The 16,676-nt window shown below is 42.1% G+C and overlaps 4 protein-coding genes across 9 annotated transcripts; 3 read left to right on the top strand and 1 right to left on the bottom strand.

Annotated features, from left to right (window-relative positions):
- The first annotated feature begins 867 nt into the window (after nt 1-867).
- On the top strand, nt 868-6,817 carry LOC135162741 (ATP-binding cassette sub-family C member 4-like). 3 transcript variants are annotated; one of them, XM_064121530.1, is made up of 3 exons: nt 868-936; nt 1,661-1,736; nt 2,276-6,817. In XM_064121530.1, exons 2-3 carry the CDS (start codon nt 1,672-1,674, stop codon nt 6,441-6,443), a joined length of 4,233 nt encoding a protein of 1,410 aa, XP_063977600.1. In that variant the 5' UTR covers nt 868-936; nt 1,661-1,671; the 3' UTR covers nt 6,444-6,817. The 3 variants fall into 3 exon arrangements, with proteins under 3 accessions (XP_063977600.1, XP_063977599.1, XP_063977601.1); XM_064121529.1 differs by lacking the exon at nt 868-936 and adding an exon at nt 963-1,010 and having other exon boundaries at nt 1,449-1,736; XM_064121531.1 differs by lacking the exon at nt 868-936 and adding an exon at nt 992-1,010.
- On the bottom strand, nt 6,710-9,818 carry LOC135162744 (transcription initiation factor TFIID subunit 6-like). Of its 4 annotated transcripts, none has more exons than XM_064121536.1 (7): nt 9,440-9,818; nt 8,834-9,203; nt 8,333-8,736; nt 8,054-8,257; nt 7,506-7,899; nt 7,056-7,372; nt 6,710-6,941 (listed from the first exon to the last, which is right to left on the bottom strand). In XM_064121536.1, exons 1-7 carry the CDS (start codon nt 9,587-9,589, stop codon nt 6,849-6,851), a joined length of 1,932 nt encoding a protein of 643 aa, XP_063977606.1. In that variant the 5' UTR covers nt 9,590-9,818; the 3' UTR covers nt 6,710-6,848. The 4 variants fall into 4 exon arrangements, with proteins under 4 accessions (XP_063977606.1, XP_063977607.1, XP_063977608.1 ...); XM_064121537.1 differs by having other exon boundaries at nt 7,056-7,360; XM_064121538.1 differs by having other exon boundaries at nt 8,834-9,152.
- A 65-nt stretch (nt 9,819-9,883) lies between these two features.
- LOC135162749 (uncharacterized) lies at nt 9,884-10,706 on the top strand. The gene is made up of 2 exons (XM_064121544.1): nt 9,884-10,200; nt 10,320-10,706. The coding sequence occupies exons 1-2, from the start codon at nt 9,991-9,993 to the stop codon at nt 10,581-10,583; spliced, it is 474 nt and encodes a 157-aa protein (XP_063977614.1). The 5' UTR covers nt 9,884-9,990; the 3' UTR covers nt 10,584-10,706.
- A 107-nt stretch (nt 10,707-10,813) lies between these two features.
- LOC135162743 (condensin complex subunit 2) lies at nt 10,814-13,790 on the top strand. Its single transcript, XM_064121535.1, has 3 exons — nt 10,814-10,966; nt 11,077-11,242; nt 11,649-13,790. The coding sequence occupies exon 3, from the start codon at nt 11,692-11,694 to the stop codon at nt 13,705-13,707; it is 2,016 nt and encodes a 671-aa protein (XP_063977605.1). The 5' UTR covers nt 10,814-10,966; nt 11,077-11,242; nt 11,649-11,691; the 3' UTR covers nt 13,708-13,790.
- Nucleotides 13,791-16,676: the final 2,886 nt, after the last annotated feature.

Below are 16,676 nucleotides of genomic sequence, written 5' to 3'. Positions count from 1 at the left end.
TGATGTTACGGAAATGTCAGGACTGACATTTTTTTATTCGAAATAAGAAGGTCTAGATGAAGTTTCCAAGTGGCCTCGGAATCAACAGAAGAAAATCTATCTAATGCGGATATTTTCATTACGAAGGACGAAAGGATCAAAATTTCATCGGATCTTGGAATAACATAGTCTTCTTTTTTATTTAGGATGAATGAGTCGCTGGGCTTAGCAGGTGTAGGTCATGTTTTTTGTTAAGGCTGCTACTACGATTGTTCCCACTCGCTACAGGTCTTCCCTCTCTTGTCCGCGTCATTCTGACGGAGTGGGCGACTAATCGTTATTCGAATTTCCTATAAAATTAGTTGAAGGACACATCCTGACTCGGTAAAATGAATGGAAGTCTACTGTGTGCCTTGTTTGCAGAGTATTTGAGCTGAATGCAAACATACCGAGAATTGTTTAGAAAAATTCTGGTGCTGATAGAAAAATAAATTCACCGGTTATGAATAAATGCTATGAGACGTTAAAGAATGGAGTTCCGAACCGGATAGAGACACCAATTTCTTGAATTTTTCCCCACGACTCGCGTCGTCGCGCACTTTCACAAACGAAGATTTTAAAAATTATAGAGATTCGATTGTCCAATTTTGTTGTTTTTTCCTACTTTATTTCGCAATTATTTTGCAAACTCATGACTGTGATAAAATAGTTAAGAAAAATTTAATGATTGGCTCCATGAATATAGTTAACATTGATAATCCTCAAATGTCAGATTATTTTGTCGTTAAAGGTATTGTTTTGCATAGTGATAATGAATGAATTTTTATTTTATATCACGTGGTAGGCTATCGTCCTATCGGAGACGTTGATTTTATCATTTTGCTAGTAATTCATGAACATGCAGAATTTCCTGGGGAAGATATTACTTACCATTCACGGAGGAGTCGTCTTCAAGTTGTGAGTGGCATAGCATGTTCAGTTATTGAAATCAATATATGTTATTTTCGACGTGGACACGTCTTGCGTCTCGGGTAAGGACCTTTTCCGGGGACCTACGACATGGCCCACGTGGCTTGTAAAACTGCTACTTCCTCGGTTAGATCCGACACTTGCGAGAAATCGAAATCAATCTCGGGAATTACAACAAATCAGTGTTTTTCTATAAAAATTGAACGATTAACGTTTTAAATAATATTGAAAACTACTATTTTATTGTACTAAAAAATTATCATTAGTATTATTATTTTTAATGCTTACCACTTTATAAAAATCTCTTCAAAGCCCAGTTTTCTGAAGATTCCTGCAATTGCTCGTGTACAAGATTTTCTGAGAAGAACTTTTTTTTTATAATTCAGTTTTAAGTTTCGATTTCGTCGGTCCGGATAAGAATTGTTTGAGAACTTAATTCTTTACCTGTCAGTGTTGGAAGCAGCCAGTTTCGAAAAAACTTATCAACTTCATTATCATAGAACGGATTACGACGAATAGGACCGAAATAAGTAAACACCCGGGTTTGAGCGGTGGGAAACAGAGATGTGAGTGCTAATTAGGTAAAGTGGGGATGTGTGATAAAGTGAACCCTTCTATCAGGAAGAAATAATGCAAACAGACGTGTCCACGGTAGAAACTCTACTTGATTACATCTTCGTTCAGTTTCTGTGATGATTTGTTCTGTTACAAGAGTCGATTAAAATGGCAATATCATCGAGGAGAAATCCTGTGGAGACGGCTAACTGCATCAGCAAACTCTTTTTTTGGTTTGTAACTACTTTTTCGTTCAACGTTGGGTCTAGAAGATAATGCCGTTGGATTTTTTTAATTTTAAAAGTTTCAGTAGCTACACTGAGAAACAAATATACGTCTGCTAATCAAATAGCTTTCTAACAATAATTTAAAGCGATTTTTTAATAGCAATTTCGCGCGTTTGGTTGCCCGAATGAATTTCATTAATTGCGTTTCACCAGAGCTGGGAAAATACCATTTGAATTACTGATTGAAGAATTAATGACTGATTGTTATTCAAAAGTCATCAAGTCCGAGGAACAAAACAGTATTTTAATACGCAGACCATTGAAAAAACTACTCCTAAATAATTTTGCCATCAGCTCAAAAATTTGTAGAGTTTCTTTAAACTTTCTTAAATTCTATATTCACGTGAAGAAATTTTAGTGAAAAAAAATAGCAATCCACCAGGTGTGGAAAACAATTCCCCCTTTCCCTCTATACGTGCTTCCCTTATTCCAAAAATATCTCATCCCCAATTTAATTTTTCATACCCATGTGCCATCCATTGCAGGTGGACGATTGATTTATTTAGAAGAGGTGCCAAATATGGCTTGCAACCAGAGGATATCTACGATCCACCGAGCAGCGACGAGTCCGAAAGACTAGCAAACCGTCTGGAGTCAGCATGGCTAATGGAGCTGGAAAAGCTGAAGCACATGGAGTACAAAATCGATGCCGATGGAAATAAAATAGCGACATCACCGCGACCGAGTTTGGCGAGAGCGATAATTCGAACATTCTGGCCGGGTCTGGTTCGCGACAGTTTCCTCCTGTTAATTTCCGTGGTGGTACTGAGATCCGTGCAGCCGATATTTCAGGGTCTAGTGATCAGTTATTTCGGGACTAATGCGGCGGGACCAACAAAGGATGAGACCCTCCTGTGGGCTTTAGGTCTGATCCTCACGACGGTCGGTGTGACATTCATCACTCATCACACCTCTCTCAGCACACAACGCGTTGGCATGCAGGTCAGGGTTGCCTGCTCATCCCTCATCTACCGAAAGAGCTTGAAGCTGAGTAAAGCATCGCTGAATAAAACAACACCGGGACAAGTAGTCAATATTCTAAGTAATGACGTCAGTCGCTTCGACATGCTCCCCATGTACCTTCCCCACCTGTTCATCATGCCAATACAGATTATCGTGATCGGCTCTATAATGTGGACCGGAATCGGATTATCCACGTTAGTTGGCATCGCTACCCTCCTAGTAATGACAATCCCCCTCCAAGTACTAATTTCCCAACAAGGTGGAAAATTGAGAGGAAAAATAGCCAGACTGACCGACAGACGAGTGCAACTGATGAATGAACTGATCTCCGGAATTCAAGTAATAAAAACATACGCCTGGGAAAAACCGTTCAACAAAATAGTCTCCCTCACCAGAAGGGCCGAAGTGAAGTCCATAATGTCTTCCGCATCTCTGAAAGCGTTGTACCTGGGCCTGATTGTGATAACAGAAAGAACTACTCTATTTACCTCGGTGGTGTCATTCATCCTCCTGAAGAATAGAATGTCAGCCCAAATCACGTTCCAGTTGGCGACTTATTTCAATGCCTTTCAGCTCGCCTGCGCCATATCATTTCCACAAGCCCTGATAATGGGAGACGAGGCGCTCATCTCCATACGGAGACTCGAGAAGTTCCTTCTACTGGACGAGATTGAATATCCCTCGGATGATTCTAAATCGAATCAGCAAACATTCCCCAAATCAATAAGTTCTCCAAAATCAGCAGTTACGGTTAACTTACAACACGTGTCCGCGAATTGGGAGATTGGCCAGTTGCCCCCAACGCTCTGTAACGTGTCCATGAAAATTGAGGGTGGAAAATTGTGCACATTAGTGGGACACGTCGGTTCCGGGAAATCATCTCTCTTGAATCTCCTGCTGAACGAGCTGCCAGTCGGCGCCGGGACTGTCCAATTGTCCCAGTTCGGCGAGTCTGTTGCCCCCACGAATGCCTCGTCTCGTGGATTCATCAAGGACCATTTGGATATGAAGATCTCGTTCGCCAGTCAGGACGCCTGGCTGTTCTTCGGCTCATTGAGAGAGAATATTCTCTTCGGGCAGCCGTACGATCCCCAGAGATATCAGGAAGTTACGCGAGTCTGTTCATTAGTCCGAGACTTTAAACAACTGCCAGAAGGGGACATGACAGTGGTGGGTGAGCGTGGAATGTCCCTGTCTGGTGGTCAAAGGGCCCGGATCAACCTGGCCCGAGCGATTTACCGCCAGGCTGATCTCTACCTCCTGGACGATCCCCTGAGTGCCGTTGACGCACGCGTAGCTCGCCGTCTCTTCAAAGACTGCATTGTTGGATATCTGAAGGGAAAAACTCGAATTCTTGTGACCCATCAACTGCACTTCCTCGAACAAGCGGACGTCATCGTTGTTCTGGAGAAGGGCACAGTCAAGTGTCAGGGGACGTTCGATGAACTGTCGAGTTCCAATGAAGACTTCCACGAGGTGCTGAATCAAATGCAAAAAAAAGAAGCCGAGGAGAATCCGGGAGAAGAAGAGCAGCTTGATGATCTCGATGAGGATTTTGTTGCAGCGCAAAGACTCGAGGTTCCCTTCATCAATCACATTCGGGAGGGTACCGCGGGACGGAGACGGAGAGTATCACAACTGAGTTCGGGAAAATCATCGATAAGATCCGTCGAGAGCTTCGCTTATGATAATGAGGCGGCAGCGGCGGAAGCAATGGACAAAAGAAAAGCTATAGCTGAAGTCATGGGCTCGGGTATATTGCCATGGAGTGTTTACAGTCGTTATTTTCGAGCTGGGAGTACCTTTTGTGCACTGATATTGCTCAGCCTGCTATTCATCCTGGGACAGGCCGCTACCACGAGTGTAGACTACTGGATCACCTACTGGACGAATGTAGAAATCATCAGGAATGCTCTGGAGGATGTGAATGGCGACTACTCAGCCCTCAGACCTGATTACTTGTCATATATCAATGTCTCGGTGTGGAGGGACCTATCCTGGTTGGACGATGATGGACTTCTTGTTACGGAGTACTCAATATATATCTACACCTTCTGCATTGTCTGCTGCATTGTATTCGTCATGTTGAGGAGCATTCTTTTCGTCAGAGTATGCATGAAGAGCAGCAGGCGCTTGCATGGGATGATGTTTGCTAATGTTCTTGGTGCCCCGATGGTGTTTTTCAATACAAATTCTACTGGACGTATTCTCAACCGATTTTCAAAGGACATCGGAGCCATCGACGAACTACTTCCTAAAGCTATGTTGGAATGCCTCCAAATATTTTTCGTGCTGATGAGCATCTTGATAATGATCATCATCGTCAATTACTGGATGATAATTCCAACTATTGTTGTGGCAGTACTGTTCTACTTCCTCCGGTATTATTTCATGGATTCAGCGCAAGATATCAAGAGAATTGAAGGCATCACCAAGAGCCCGGTGTTCTCTCATGTAGCTACAACCATGAACGGCCTGTCGACTATCAGAAGCCGTGGGGCAGAGGTTCAGGTGATGTTGCAGAAGGAGTTTGACAGGTATCAGGATAAACATACGGGCTCGTGGTACCTCATATTGGCAACGCAGTCTGCATTTGGACTTGTTCTTGATCTTGTATCCTGTGTATTCATCGCATGCGTGTGCTATTCACTAATTCTGATGGATCATGGGGATACCATGAGTGGATCAGTTGGTCTCGCCATTTCTCAGTCGCTAATCCTCACTGGGATGCTTCAGTATGGTGTGAGACAGAGCACGGAAGTCCAATCCCAGATGACAGCAGTCGAGCGAGTGCTAGAGTACAGTGATCTTCCTCAAGAGGAGGCCGAAGAATCCTCGAGCCCACCGCCCCCCAATTGGCCGTCCAGTGGGAGAATTCAATTCAGAAATGTTTTTATGAGTTACAAGAAGGACGATACACCTGTCCTGAAAAATCTCAACATTACAATCGAACCTGGATGGAAGGTGGGGGTCGTCGGTCGCACAGGAGCTGGAAAATCTTCACTCATTCAGGCACTCTTCCGGCTGACTGGAGAAGGTCTGCAGGGAGAGATTCTGATTGACGAGAGGGACACCAAAAACATCAGTCTCCCTCATCTTCGCTCTAATATTTCCATCATCCCACAGGAACCAGTTCTTTTCTCTGAAAGTTTGAGGTACAATCTCGATCCATTTGAGAAATACCCTGATGATGCCCTATGGCGGGTGCTCAATGAAGTTGAGCTTAATGGAGTGATGCTGGACCAGATGGTGACTGAGGGGGGCACCAATTTCAGTGTTGGACAGAGACAGCTCATCTGCTTGGCAAGGGCTATCCTCAGGAACACTCGGATTCTCGTGCTTGATGAAGCAACTGCTAATATTGATACTCGAACTGATGAAATGATTCAGCACACAATAAGAACGAAATTCTCCGAATGTACAGTGATCACGATCGCCCACCGCCTCAACACAATAATCGACAGTGATCGAGTGGTGGTGATGGAGGGAGGACGAATGGTGGAATGCTCAACTCCCTATGAGCTACTCACACAAAAGCCCCCGACTCAATTCGCAAAAATGGTAAATGAAACTGGTACCGAAATGGCGAATAAACTCCTGGGGGTGGCTTCCGCGTGCTACCACCAACGAGGCGCACTGTTCTCCCAGAGAAATCGACGTTCCAGCGATGCTGATACCATAGAGATTTAATTAGACCTGGAGAAGGAGAAGAGGAGATGGGAAAAATGGATACATGTTGTATGTAGTTATGGACACTCGTTACGAAGACTGAAAAGTCTACTTTACGATGGACACACAATCGTTTCAGTAACTGTTGAATGATTTTTGTTATCAGTAAGGAGAACTCAGTGAAAAATGCACCAATATTATATCATGAAAACGACCGGCGATCGTTAAAGTAGATAAATTTATTCATTTGGCAAACGGGGAAATTAAAATTAATGAAGACTGATTGCTCCGGTAAAAATAAATCTATTTATATTTCACTTCATGATTTAGATGCGATAATACAGTTGCTTGGGAACAGAATCCTTTGGACAAGAATAAATGTCTTTCAATTTTGATTGTTTTCATATAATTGGGAATTTATCTGTGCTACATGAATGCGTGATCATCATCTGGACTCAATGATCTATCTGGAGTCTGCTGCATCATGAAAACGCTCTGTGTCTTGTTTATGGTTGTCACCTAAAATTATAAATATGAAAGATAGTTATTTAGGACTTTAATAAAGAGATCACCAATAACTTCTAACAGGATATCAGCCCCAAATCCATTTACAATAGAATATTTGATAATCACCTGAGACATAGTTGTTGTACTAGTATGACTGCTGTTCTGCATGCAGACAACGACAAGTTTAGGTGGTGCAGTCTGTTGTGGTTTCTGTTGTATAGTGCTCTGAGTGATTTTAATCTGCTGTGGATTGGGCTGTCCCTGTGACTGAGGATTTGTCGGTGGCTGTTGCTGAGCACCCGTTGGTGTCTGTGACCTCGACTGTACAATAACGTATTTTGGACCAGTACTAACAGGACTAACGCCTGGATTCCTCGGTGCATTCACAACAATCGTACGTGGCTGGCTCGACTGGCTGGGTTGACTGGCCACTGAAATATTTTCTAATCAGAAAAATTTTAATTCGCGCCAATAAATATTATATCAATAAAAAATTTAGGGACCTCGATTTGAGTGGGAATAATTTTAGAAATCTAATGACTCAAAAATCATTTAAATGGAATCCATAAAAAGTACCATTTTGAACGATTGTCTTGGCAGTCGGTGGTTGTGTCGCTGCTAGTCCAGTCCCGCTGGTTGATGGTGAATGTGCAACAGCGGCAGGTTGAGTTCTCGCTTTAGCAACAGCAGCACAGAGTGCAGGGCCCAAATACCCATAATCCTGCTTATAATCGTCAACAAAATCGGGAGCAGATCTCATTGTCTTTAGGATAGGTGCCACTGACTTCACAAGTGTTGATTTAATATGCCCAGCAGCATTTTTGTCAACATTGGAGGGAGCTGTAGCATCTACACACCCCTCAATGCGTTCTGATACAGTTTTTATTTTTGGTATCACAATGGCCTTTATCACTTCTGCGCCTAATTCACAGAGGCCGCTAACTGCACCATAGAGTGTAGCCAACGGAGTCTGGGAACAGTTACATTAATTATTAATGACGACTCATTAATTTTGTTGATCATGGTAACAGCTCACCATTTTCAAAGTGCGGTTTTGAAGAAAATTGTAAAATAACAAATAATAAGGAGAAAATTAGGCCCACAGTTATTCTTCTTTTTCTTACTTGAGGATTCTTCGTTAACGCGTGACCGAACATCCTTGTCATACGTGTCTGGATGTTATTGGTAGATGTATTGAAGTTCCTGCAGATTTGTCCCATCAAACGCGACGCGAAGTCTCGGAGGGCCCAGTGATTGTCCATTTCTGGTCGCATACACAGTTGTTTCGAGACTATGCAGGTAGTTACTGATGGGATCAATTCGTGAAGCTGAAAAATGGAAGAATTAATTTAATTAATTAATTCATTTGCAAAGTTCGATTTTCCATTTCGCAATTCACTTACATATTTCTCCAGATAAAGACTGGGATTATCAAGTAGAGCCTTCACCATTCTCATGAGATAAATCAGCAATGCGAGATTGTTCTGGACTACGTTCACTCTCACTCCTTCGGCAATGAACGTGCACATTCTGGCAAGCATTTCATGAAGGCCAGGATCAGCTGAGAGTGACTGTAGAGCCTCAGCCCTACGAGCCTCGTCTGAGCCCACGCAGGCCTCTGTGATTTCCTTGTAATATAATTGCTGTTCAACACTCAATTCATGAGTGGCAAGTTGCTTCACATGCACTGTCTCTACATTTCGAAGTTTATGACCTTTGCCACCGCCCCCTGGCTTCCCAACATTCATGTTGGTGGATTTGTTGGTGAGTTTTGCCGTGGGATCGACACTCTCCAATTTCTGAATCTCTGCAACGAATTTCACACGATAGTAATCGAAACTCATTGTTAAAAAATATTTCCACGCATTTGCAAAAGAAAATAGGAGTTCTAGAAAAGGAATTACCTTTAGAAACTGGTGGTGGATTTTCAGGTATCGTTGGTTGGATGCCATCGATACACAGCCAGTGAGCCCTGAGGCTTATCTCTAGAGGTAATTTTGGCCATGTAGCCGTTCCAGCCATAGCTATAAGGTCACTGAGATCAACCTCCTTCTCCTCCACAAAATGTAATTCCCGCCCTCCCCCTGAGGCGAATCTGAAGGGCATGTGATCCTTGGCGAAAAAGCCATAAGTGGGCTCGATATTTTTTATTTTCAACGCGTGATCGACGTCGTGGCTTGTCAAACGCTGACGTTTCCCGTGTCTCATGAATTTAGCGGCATCCTGAACAATAGAATCGTCATAGTCGAAATAATTTGGTGTTAAAACCGAAGGCTAAAGATAACAGACAAGTGCTTTATCAAAGATCGTAAAACGCAGTCAAAGATAAAAAGAAAGAAGAAGGCTCTATGAAATTTTAATATCTCACGAGTCAATAATTCCATATATTCATTTACATCCTCATTTGAACGATCATAACAATATTCTCATCATGAACTCTGAGATATTTAATTTAATGGTCGCAACCTCGAGAAACACGATCGCGAAACGTCAATACAACTTCATTTTACCTGTATAATTTCTTTCAAACGATAACTAACATCCTCCGCAAGATCCTTGGCAGCCTCATCCGGTAAATTTCCTACACCAATGCTCTCGGCGATGACTTTCATGGATTCTTGGGATAGGGTGGTCCCATAAACAGAATCGTTTTCACTCATTTTGGAGGGCGTGTCACTGATTTTCACTCAATTCCCACTAAGCCACGTGCATTTAATGTTTCTAATTGATGCCGCAGGCAATAAAAACTCGGAAAACAATGGAATTATCAACAATTCAAACTGTCATTAACCTCATATTCTTGGGGACATCCATAGCAAGACAAATATAAACGTAAATACGGTTTATGATCGCTTTCGGCAACCTTCAGGTGGTTGAATGGCGACTCCATGCTACTAGATGATCATCTAGTAACATTGCCGCCATTTAACCTAGACATGTCGCAACATTGCAACGCCACCACAGCTAACTTCATTGATGACAACATAATCGTGTGTTCAACAATTCTGCCGAATTGGATTGTCAATAAATAAATTTAAATCGTAGATTTATCAGGAGAATTATGTCCACATACCAGGATGGGACGAATCTACATCATAATAATCGTGAGGCTTCTCTGAGGGGTAGCTCCCCAGCTGTAGCAAATAAGAAAAACCAAAAGTCTCGCTTTCTGACAGATATTGGGTCCCTTTGTTGTGAACCTGAGACCATTAGTCTGGAACCCCCAGTGCTATGGGATGGATACCATCACACGTCCGACGTGCTCCTCCAGGTGATTTTTTTTATACGATTCCGGGAATGCTAAAAGGAGAGTTGACAATCATTTGAAAATTTTTCAAAATCTGGTAACTCTTTTTTTTGATATTGTACTGATCCACGATATCCTCCAAGGTGAATGCCCCACATCACGTGGGTCTGGATCTGTCGGTCCACCCTTACAACGACTGCTTTCTCGACCAGAGAAAGCCAGTTGCTGAACAATCAAGCAAAAAACTCCCCTGGACTCCTATAACAATTCCGGCGGACTCAAACATTGGCAGCATCTTCAAGGACTTCGAATTTCTCAACTGGAACCACGAATACGATCCTCCAGCTCGTCTCCAGACGTGGACAGAGCGTTTGTTTTCCACTCATGAAAATTTATGGAATCGTTGAGAGGAAATGAAGAAGTTCCGAACCTTTCAGTGATCGGAAAAATACTATTTGACTGAATTATTATGCGCAGTGTTTATTATTATTTATACAAATAAAAAATGATTTTTTCCTAAGCCTTCAAAATGTGCCGATTGAAAAGGCCTCCTCTTACCGACGCAGTAATGACACGCACTCTAACGGTTGCTCTAGGAATCACAGTCCACCATATTGAATGTTTCAAAGCAGTTTGAATTTCCAACGTATTTGTCCATAGCGTTTTTTTTGCGACTAGGACGCTTATAGCTATTGTTTATACTTGTTTTGAGATCGGTATTTGATTTTAATTGTCATAAACAAAAATCACAAACGGATACATCGGATTTACATGTTTAATGGCAGACGACGTGAGTAATCATTTCAGTCAACTCATAATTGTGTAGTGAACAATTATCAGTGCTGTACTTCATGAAGGAGGTTGTGTTTAATATTTTTGAGTTTTCGATTATTCATCCAGGAAAGCAGCAGTGAACTTGTTGAAATTTCTGCCGAACGAGCTCGTGATATTCGTCAATTGGAGATTCTCAATAAAACACTTGGTGAATTAAAAAGCCTTCATAACCTCTTGCGTCTTCTCAGGGTTGATCTTGAAAAAATGGTGGAGAACTTTTCGTCCATAAATTGTGAGTATTTATTGCTTTATTATTATTATTGTTCGCCATTGGTACCGCTGATGATTCAGGTCGACAATCTACTATCTCAGAGAATTATTCAATTTGTTTAGAAGACCCCGGAAGTCTTCCCGCGTTTTTGGTTAGTTAATTGTCAAGGGCTCGTATTAATTGTTCCTGCGGATAGGGTTCTTCATTTTTTGCGAGGAATTTCCGAATTTATTTTTGAATGATCACTGATATCCCGGGGACGTGATGCTCCGGACCCTCTGGACTTATAAAAGAAAAATTCATTCCAAGATATCTCTCAAAAAATTATCGAAAAAGTAGAGTCATCTCCATCAGATCGATCACGTTCCTCCAAAATGACTGAGGAGCACTGGAAAATTCATTCAATGACTTTTATTCTTCTTCTCAGGATCGGAACATATTTTTGACAGACCCTGAACAAATCCCGAGAAATGGAGAAGAAATTGATTGGCCACGAGTTGGTGCAGGAGGGTCGGGAGACCCCAGGGGACATCCTTCGCCCTATTCGCCGTCGCTCCAGCATCCTACCTCGGCCTGATTCCTTGGAGCTGAACGATGACTCGGTGGAGCGTGGTCGCACTCGCCACGAATCCCCAGCAGCGTCCAGCAACGGCAGTCGTCGCTCCCTCAGCCTGGGCTCGGTCGCCCAGCTCTCGTCTCCCCAGATAGCAGCGGGTGTTGCTGAATGCATTAAACTCAACACGGAGAATAAAATCACCAAGAAAAATGCATTCAACCTAAAGATGATTGACTTCATGACATATATGATTAAAAATCGTGACGAAAATATGTTGAATCTCCAGGTGGCCAGCACTACTCTCGACGTGAGTGCTAAAATTTATGGTTTACGAGTGGATGTTCTCCATCAGGAGACGATGGACATGGTGGGTAATCTGGATCATGAGACGCAGAGTTCTGAGGCTAATGGGGAGAACCTCGATGATCACGGTGAGACGTCCGAGAAGAGTAATAAGCCACCTAAAGCGAAAAAGAAGAAACGAGCGACTCAACTTATCGCCGATGTCAAGTCTCTCTGTTGTGATCTTGAGATTATTAGCCTGGAACCTCCAATGTTGGGGGATGGAGATTATCAGACGTCAGATATGCTCCTTCAGGTGAATGCCCCCCGCCACGTGGGCCTTGGTCTGGCAATCCACGCTTACGATGACTGCTTCCTGGATCAAAGGAAGCCCGATCGAGAAGAGCCAAAAGAAAAAATCTCTTGGACTCCAATAGAGATCCCAGAGGACTCAACCATTGGTGCCATTTATAAGGACTTCGAGTTCCTCAATTGGGATGCCGAGTACAGCGACACAGCTCATATGGAGGATTGGAGTCAGCGCCTGTCCGCAGACAACGATGCACCTGTAGCCTTCGACCTGAACACCAGTCTTCCTGTGGATGAGGGGGAGGAAGACGATTCTTTTGTGCACGACGACGTCGTTGGCTTCGATGGCGATGAAAGTCGAGTAGAAGCAGCCCATGTTCAACGACAGAGGGAAAATCTTGTAGAGGTGAATGCCGATGACATAATGGCCCATGCCTCGACCGCCAGTGATTACTCTTTCTTTGATGAAAAACTTCTGGAGATTAGATGGAGGTCTGGAAGCAAGTGGACGATTAAAAAGCCCCCCAGGAACATGGCGATGAGTGTCCTGGAGGCTGAGCGTCGAGCCACTGCTAGGAAGAAGAAGGACTTCTTATACGATTTTAATGCGGAAATGGACGAACCCATAGATCAAAAATTCGTAGCGATGAAGAAAGTCAGGAGGAAGTTCAAGTCAATGGAGAATAAAATTGTTAAGCCTGAGGAGAACGAGGAGGACCAGTTGAATTTGTTCACGTTCAGTGATCGCCCCGATGACGTAAATTTGATGCCAAAAAAGGGGTTGGCACACGATGGAGAGCCATTGGGAGGTGAGGAGCGTCGACAATCAATCCACATGAACGATTATGAGAACGATGCCGACGGAGATTACAATCATGATAATTCGATGGATGACGACCATATGGATATGCCAGCGACTCAGAATGGAGCTGATCAATTTGAATATCCCAGTCAGGGAGGATTCACCGGATTAAATCTCGTCGAGGCACCGAAACTCACTGAAAAAATTAACATCCAATTCTCGCAGCGGGCGAAGAAGCTCGACATGAGGCATCTCAAGAAGTGCATTTGGAACAGTATCAACACTGGTAATGATGATAAAGAGAATGTTGCTGGGGAAGAAGACAATGACAATCAGAAAGAGGACACTCGCGAGCCAAAACCGTTCTCTGATATCTATGTTCATCTTCCTGACTTACTCAACAGGAATGATTCCAAGGAGTTGAGTTTCCCCATTGCTTTCGTGTCTCTACTGCATTTGGCGAATGAGAAGAGTCTCAAGTTGATGCCCAATGAGGATTTCTCAGACATTATTATTACCCAAGATACAGCTCTATGATTTTTCGATAATTCAATTGATACTTAGAATTATATTCTTAAAAATAATTTGAATAAACGTTGGCTATTATGATTTTTACTGAAGCTGATCGGATTGTGCTTGATAATTTATTTCGTAGTGTTCGAAGATGTATTATAGTAACACACCAGCCATCGGTAAGATCAACAACTTAAAGTCTCCATACTGACATAAAATGCGTAAGGATCTGTAGTTTCTACTATGTCGACGCTGTTCGGTGAATCCCCGCGGTTATCTCCATGCGCGGTGCCTATAGGTCCATTCAAGTTTTCATTCTAAATGTTCACCATTGGACATGTCCAATAAACATGTTCAACTATTAACTATCAATAATAACTCATTTTATTTCTTAACCGCGATTAAATGTCCCTGTGGACCCAGAAATGGAAAGAAAAAAAATCAAAGCTGATTTGCAATAAGAAACTAGAAATTTCAAAATAAAATTCAAAATCTGACTGTCTATGTACGATTAGAGAAATATTCCCTTCCTGAATGGATAGTGGTGGAGCTTCGTACCAGATTCCTATTGCCTCGATCATTTTTCAGCGGGAAAAGAGTGATTATACGGATCAATCGTACTTAAGAACCAAACGGGGATTCAGAAGTGATTATTCCCAAGTCCTACCAATAATCCTCCAGCATCTGCTGCCTGTCCATCATGCGGAGTTATGGAGAGAGAGAGAAAGGGGATGCGGGCAGTATAAATTCAAAACATTAAACTCCGATAGATCGATTAGCTCTGAATATCCATTCGATAAAATGAATATTGAATATGCTATTGGAGTGCAACGAGCGAGTCAGCTTATTTCAAACCGCTGATCCCCATTTTTCATCTCTATAGGCTCGCGTAGCCGGGGTTTACGGATTCGTGGAATTTCACCCCCTAATCTTCCTGAGGTATCTTATATAGCCTTGACTATACTATGTATAGAACCTGTAGAGGCACCGCAAAAACTGAGGCTTGAATTTCACACACATTCTCCAAATATTCGAAAAGTAATTTATACATATTTTTCTGCGATTCTTATTAAATTTTTCTGTTCGCAATTTTTTTTTCAACTTCTTTGGAAGAGTTTTAGTTCTGTTCTTATCCTGGTTTACTACTTCGCTACAGATTTTTTCTCCTCAATATAAAATCCCCAGTGAAAAGTACAAGTTACAAATTCAATTTTTACACCGAAGCGCAGAGGTTGTCATGTAAAACAATAAATCTTCAAAGAAATTCAAATAGTCAAATCTGGCACCTGGGAATTTCCGTATAAATGTCTCCAATGTAAATTTTCGCCGGTGTAAAATAGGAATTTCTGGCCGAGATATTTTTTCCACGGGTTACCCCTTGCACTTACAGTTGATCTTTTGGCATGTTAAACCAAAGGATTTTCGGGAGTAGATGGTGATAGCAGACGAATGCCGAATAAATTTCCATGTGGAATATCTGGCTGAATAAATCAATGCCAAATAGGTCCGCATAAGAGCTCACGTTGACTCCATCCGGGATTTGTGCAGCCGAACTTGTGCGCTACGAAGCCGAAGAGACGTTGTGCGACGAAGAAAAAAAAATATATATTCACCGGATGAACGAACCGGGACAATTTCGTTCGCTGGAAATCTGTTGGCCGAGAATATCCAGGGTGAAAATTATCCTCGAGGAGAATGTGCACTTCTGTGCATAAACGATTTGACCCATACGACAAGATGATATGAGGAGGATATATCATTTGGAGTGATACATCCGAGATGAGGGTGTATATTTCTCTCGTATTCCTAGACGAGACAAGACGAGGCAATAATTCTACATTAACGAGACAAGTCGAGAACGGCTTTTCTGCAGCAGAAAATTGCCATATGGAAACTGGAGGACAGACACTGAAGATTTACAATACATTATACATGCGTACAGCTTCCATACATTTCCTGTAATTTCGCTCCAGACATTTCTGATAAGAATATTGTTATGATGTTTGTTTTAGACGGATAACTATCAAGGTGAGGCTGACTGCGAGTGGCGAAGGGAGTCGAGAAAACGAGGGCATTTTGGAGAAATATTCTCGGGAGAAGATGAAATAATTTTAGAGGAATTTGAAATTAATTGGATGAGAATGGCTTGATATTATTTCACTGACAGTTGGTGGGGTGTGTTCGTTGTTTATTTGGACCCCCCGTTGGAGCCCTCACGGCCGACCTTTAATTGTTTTATCTTAATCACAGTCATATAGATTATCGCAGCCAGAAGTCGATGAGATTTTTATAATTACGCATTATAGCTAATTAAACATATATGATAATCTTAATTAAACTAGTGGCACGTTGTAAGCACTTTACAGCTGACCTGAAAAGCGAACGGTACTGGGGATCGTAAAATATCAACAAGAAAATTAAGTCGTGAGAAATTTTCCGTAGAAGTACTGAGAAAATGTTTATGTACTTTCTATTAGAATTTTAAATTTAAATGTTGATGTTTTGTTTGGTAACGAGACAACTACCCCTCGGAGAATAATTCACCACGAAGGATATTTCTGAGGCTTAGAAAAAATATGGGCGTCCAGGGGAAAACCGATGGAAGGGACTTTGCCAGTTCCAGTTTCCGAGATGTTCAATCTTTCGTCTGAGCAATTCCTGTTTGCAGAAATATTAAATGGATTGTTTTCTTCCTCTTCGGATACATAACTCCGTATCGACAAACTTCCTCTTTCCAGCCAACGGTAATAAATAGTTATTAACCAACGAGTTCAGCAGATTTTTTTTAGTCTATGTGACGATGGAGTTGGAAAATGTTTTGTTCTCAATTCTTCGCTTTCTCTCATCAGATGCGTCTTGAAACCGAGAACTTCTGTTTAATTGAGAAACCGATTGGATAAATACAATAAACAGATGAGGGAGAATTGAAGTCGAATTTCCCAGCGAATGTGTTAATTTTTTCATGAAATTCTGAGAAGTTGAGAAATTTTTCA

This window comes from Diachasmimorpha longicaudata, chromosome 5, assembly GCF_034640455.1.
Source record: "Diachasmimorpha longicaudata isolate KC_UGA_2023 chromosome 5, iyDiaLong2, whole genome shotgun sequence".
Taxonomy (NCBI): domain Eukaryota; kingdom Metazoa; phylum Arthropoda; class Insecta; order Hymenoptera; family Braconidae; genus Diachasmimorpha; species Diachasmimorpha longicaudata.
Note: the sequence above shows the minus strand (reverse complement) of the source record. Positions and strands in the feature narration are given on the sequence as shown.

Coding starts and splice junctions, on each gene's coding strand:
- LOC135162741 (XM_064121530.1), top strand. CDS start 1,672: ATGGCAATATCATCGAGGAGAAATCCTGTGGAGACGGCTAACTGCATC. Junction 1,737..2,275: donor ATCAGCAAACTCTTTTTTTG/GTTTGTAACTAC, acceptor CATCCATTGCAG/GTGGACGATTGATTTATTTA.
- LOC135162744 (XM_064121536.1), bottom strand. CDS start 9,589: ATGAGTGAAAACGATTCTGTTTATGGGACCACCCTATCCCAAGAATCC. Junction 7,900..8,053: donor CGTTAACGAAGAATCCTCAA/GTAAGAAAAAGA, acceptor AACTGTTCCCAG/ACTCCGTTGGCTACACTCTA. Junction 7,373..7,505: donor CAAGACAATCGTTCAAAATG/GTACTTTTTATG, acceptor TTTTCTGATTAG/AAAATATTTCAGTGGCCAGT.
- LOC135162749 (XM_064121544.1), top strand. CDS start 9,991: ATGTCCACATACCAGGATGGGACGAATCTACATCATAATAATCGTGAG. Junction 10,201..10,319: donor CGTCCGACGTGCTCCTCCAG/GTGATTTTTTTT, acceptor ATATCCTCCAAG/GTGAATGCCCCACATCACGT.
- LOC135162743 (XM_064121535.1), top strand. CDS start 11,692: ATGGAGAAGAAATTGATTGGCCACGAGTTGGTGCAGGAGGGTCGGGAG.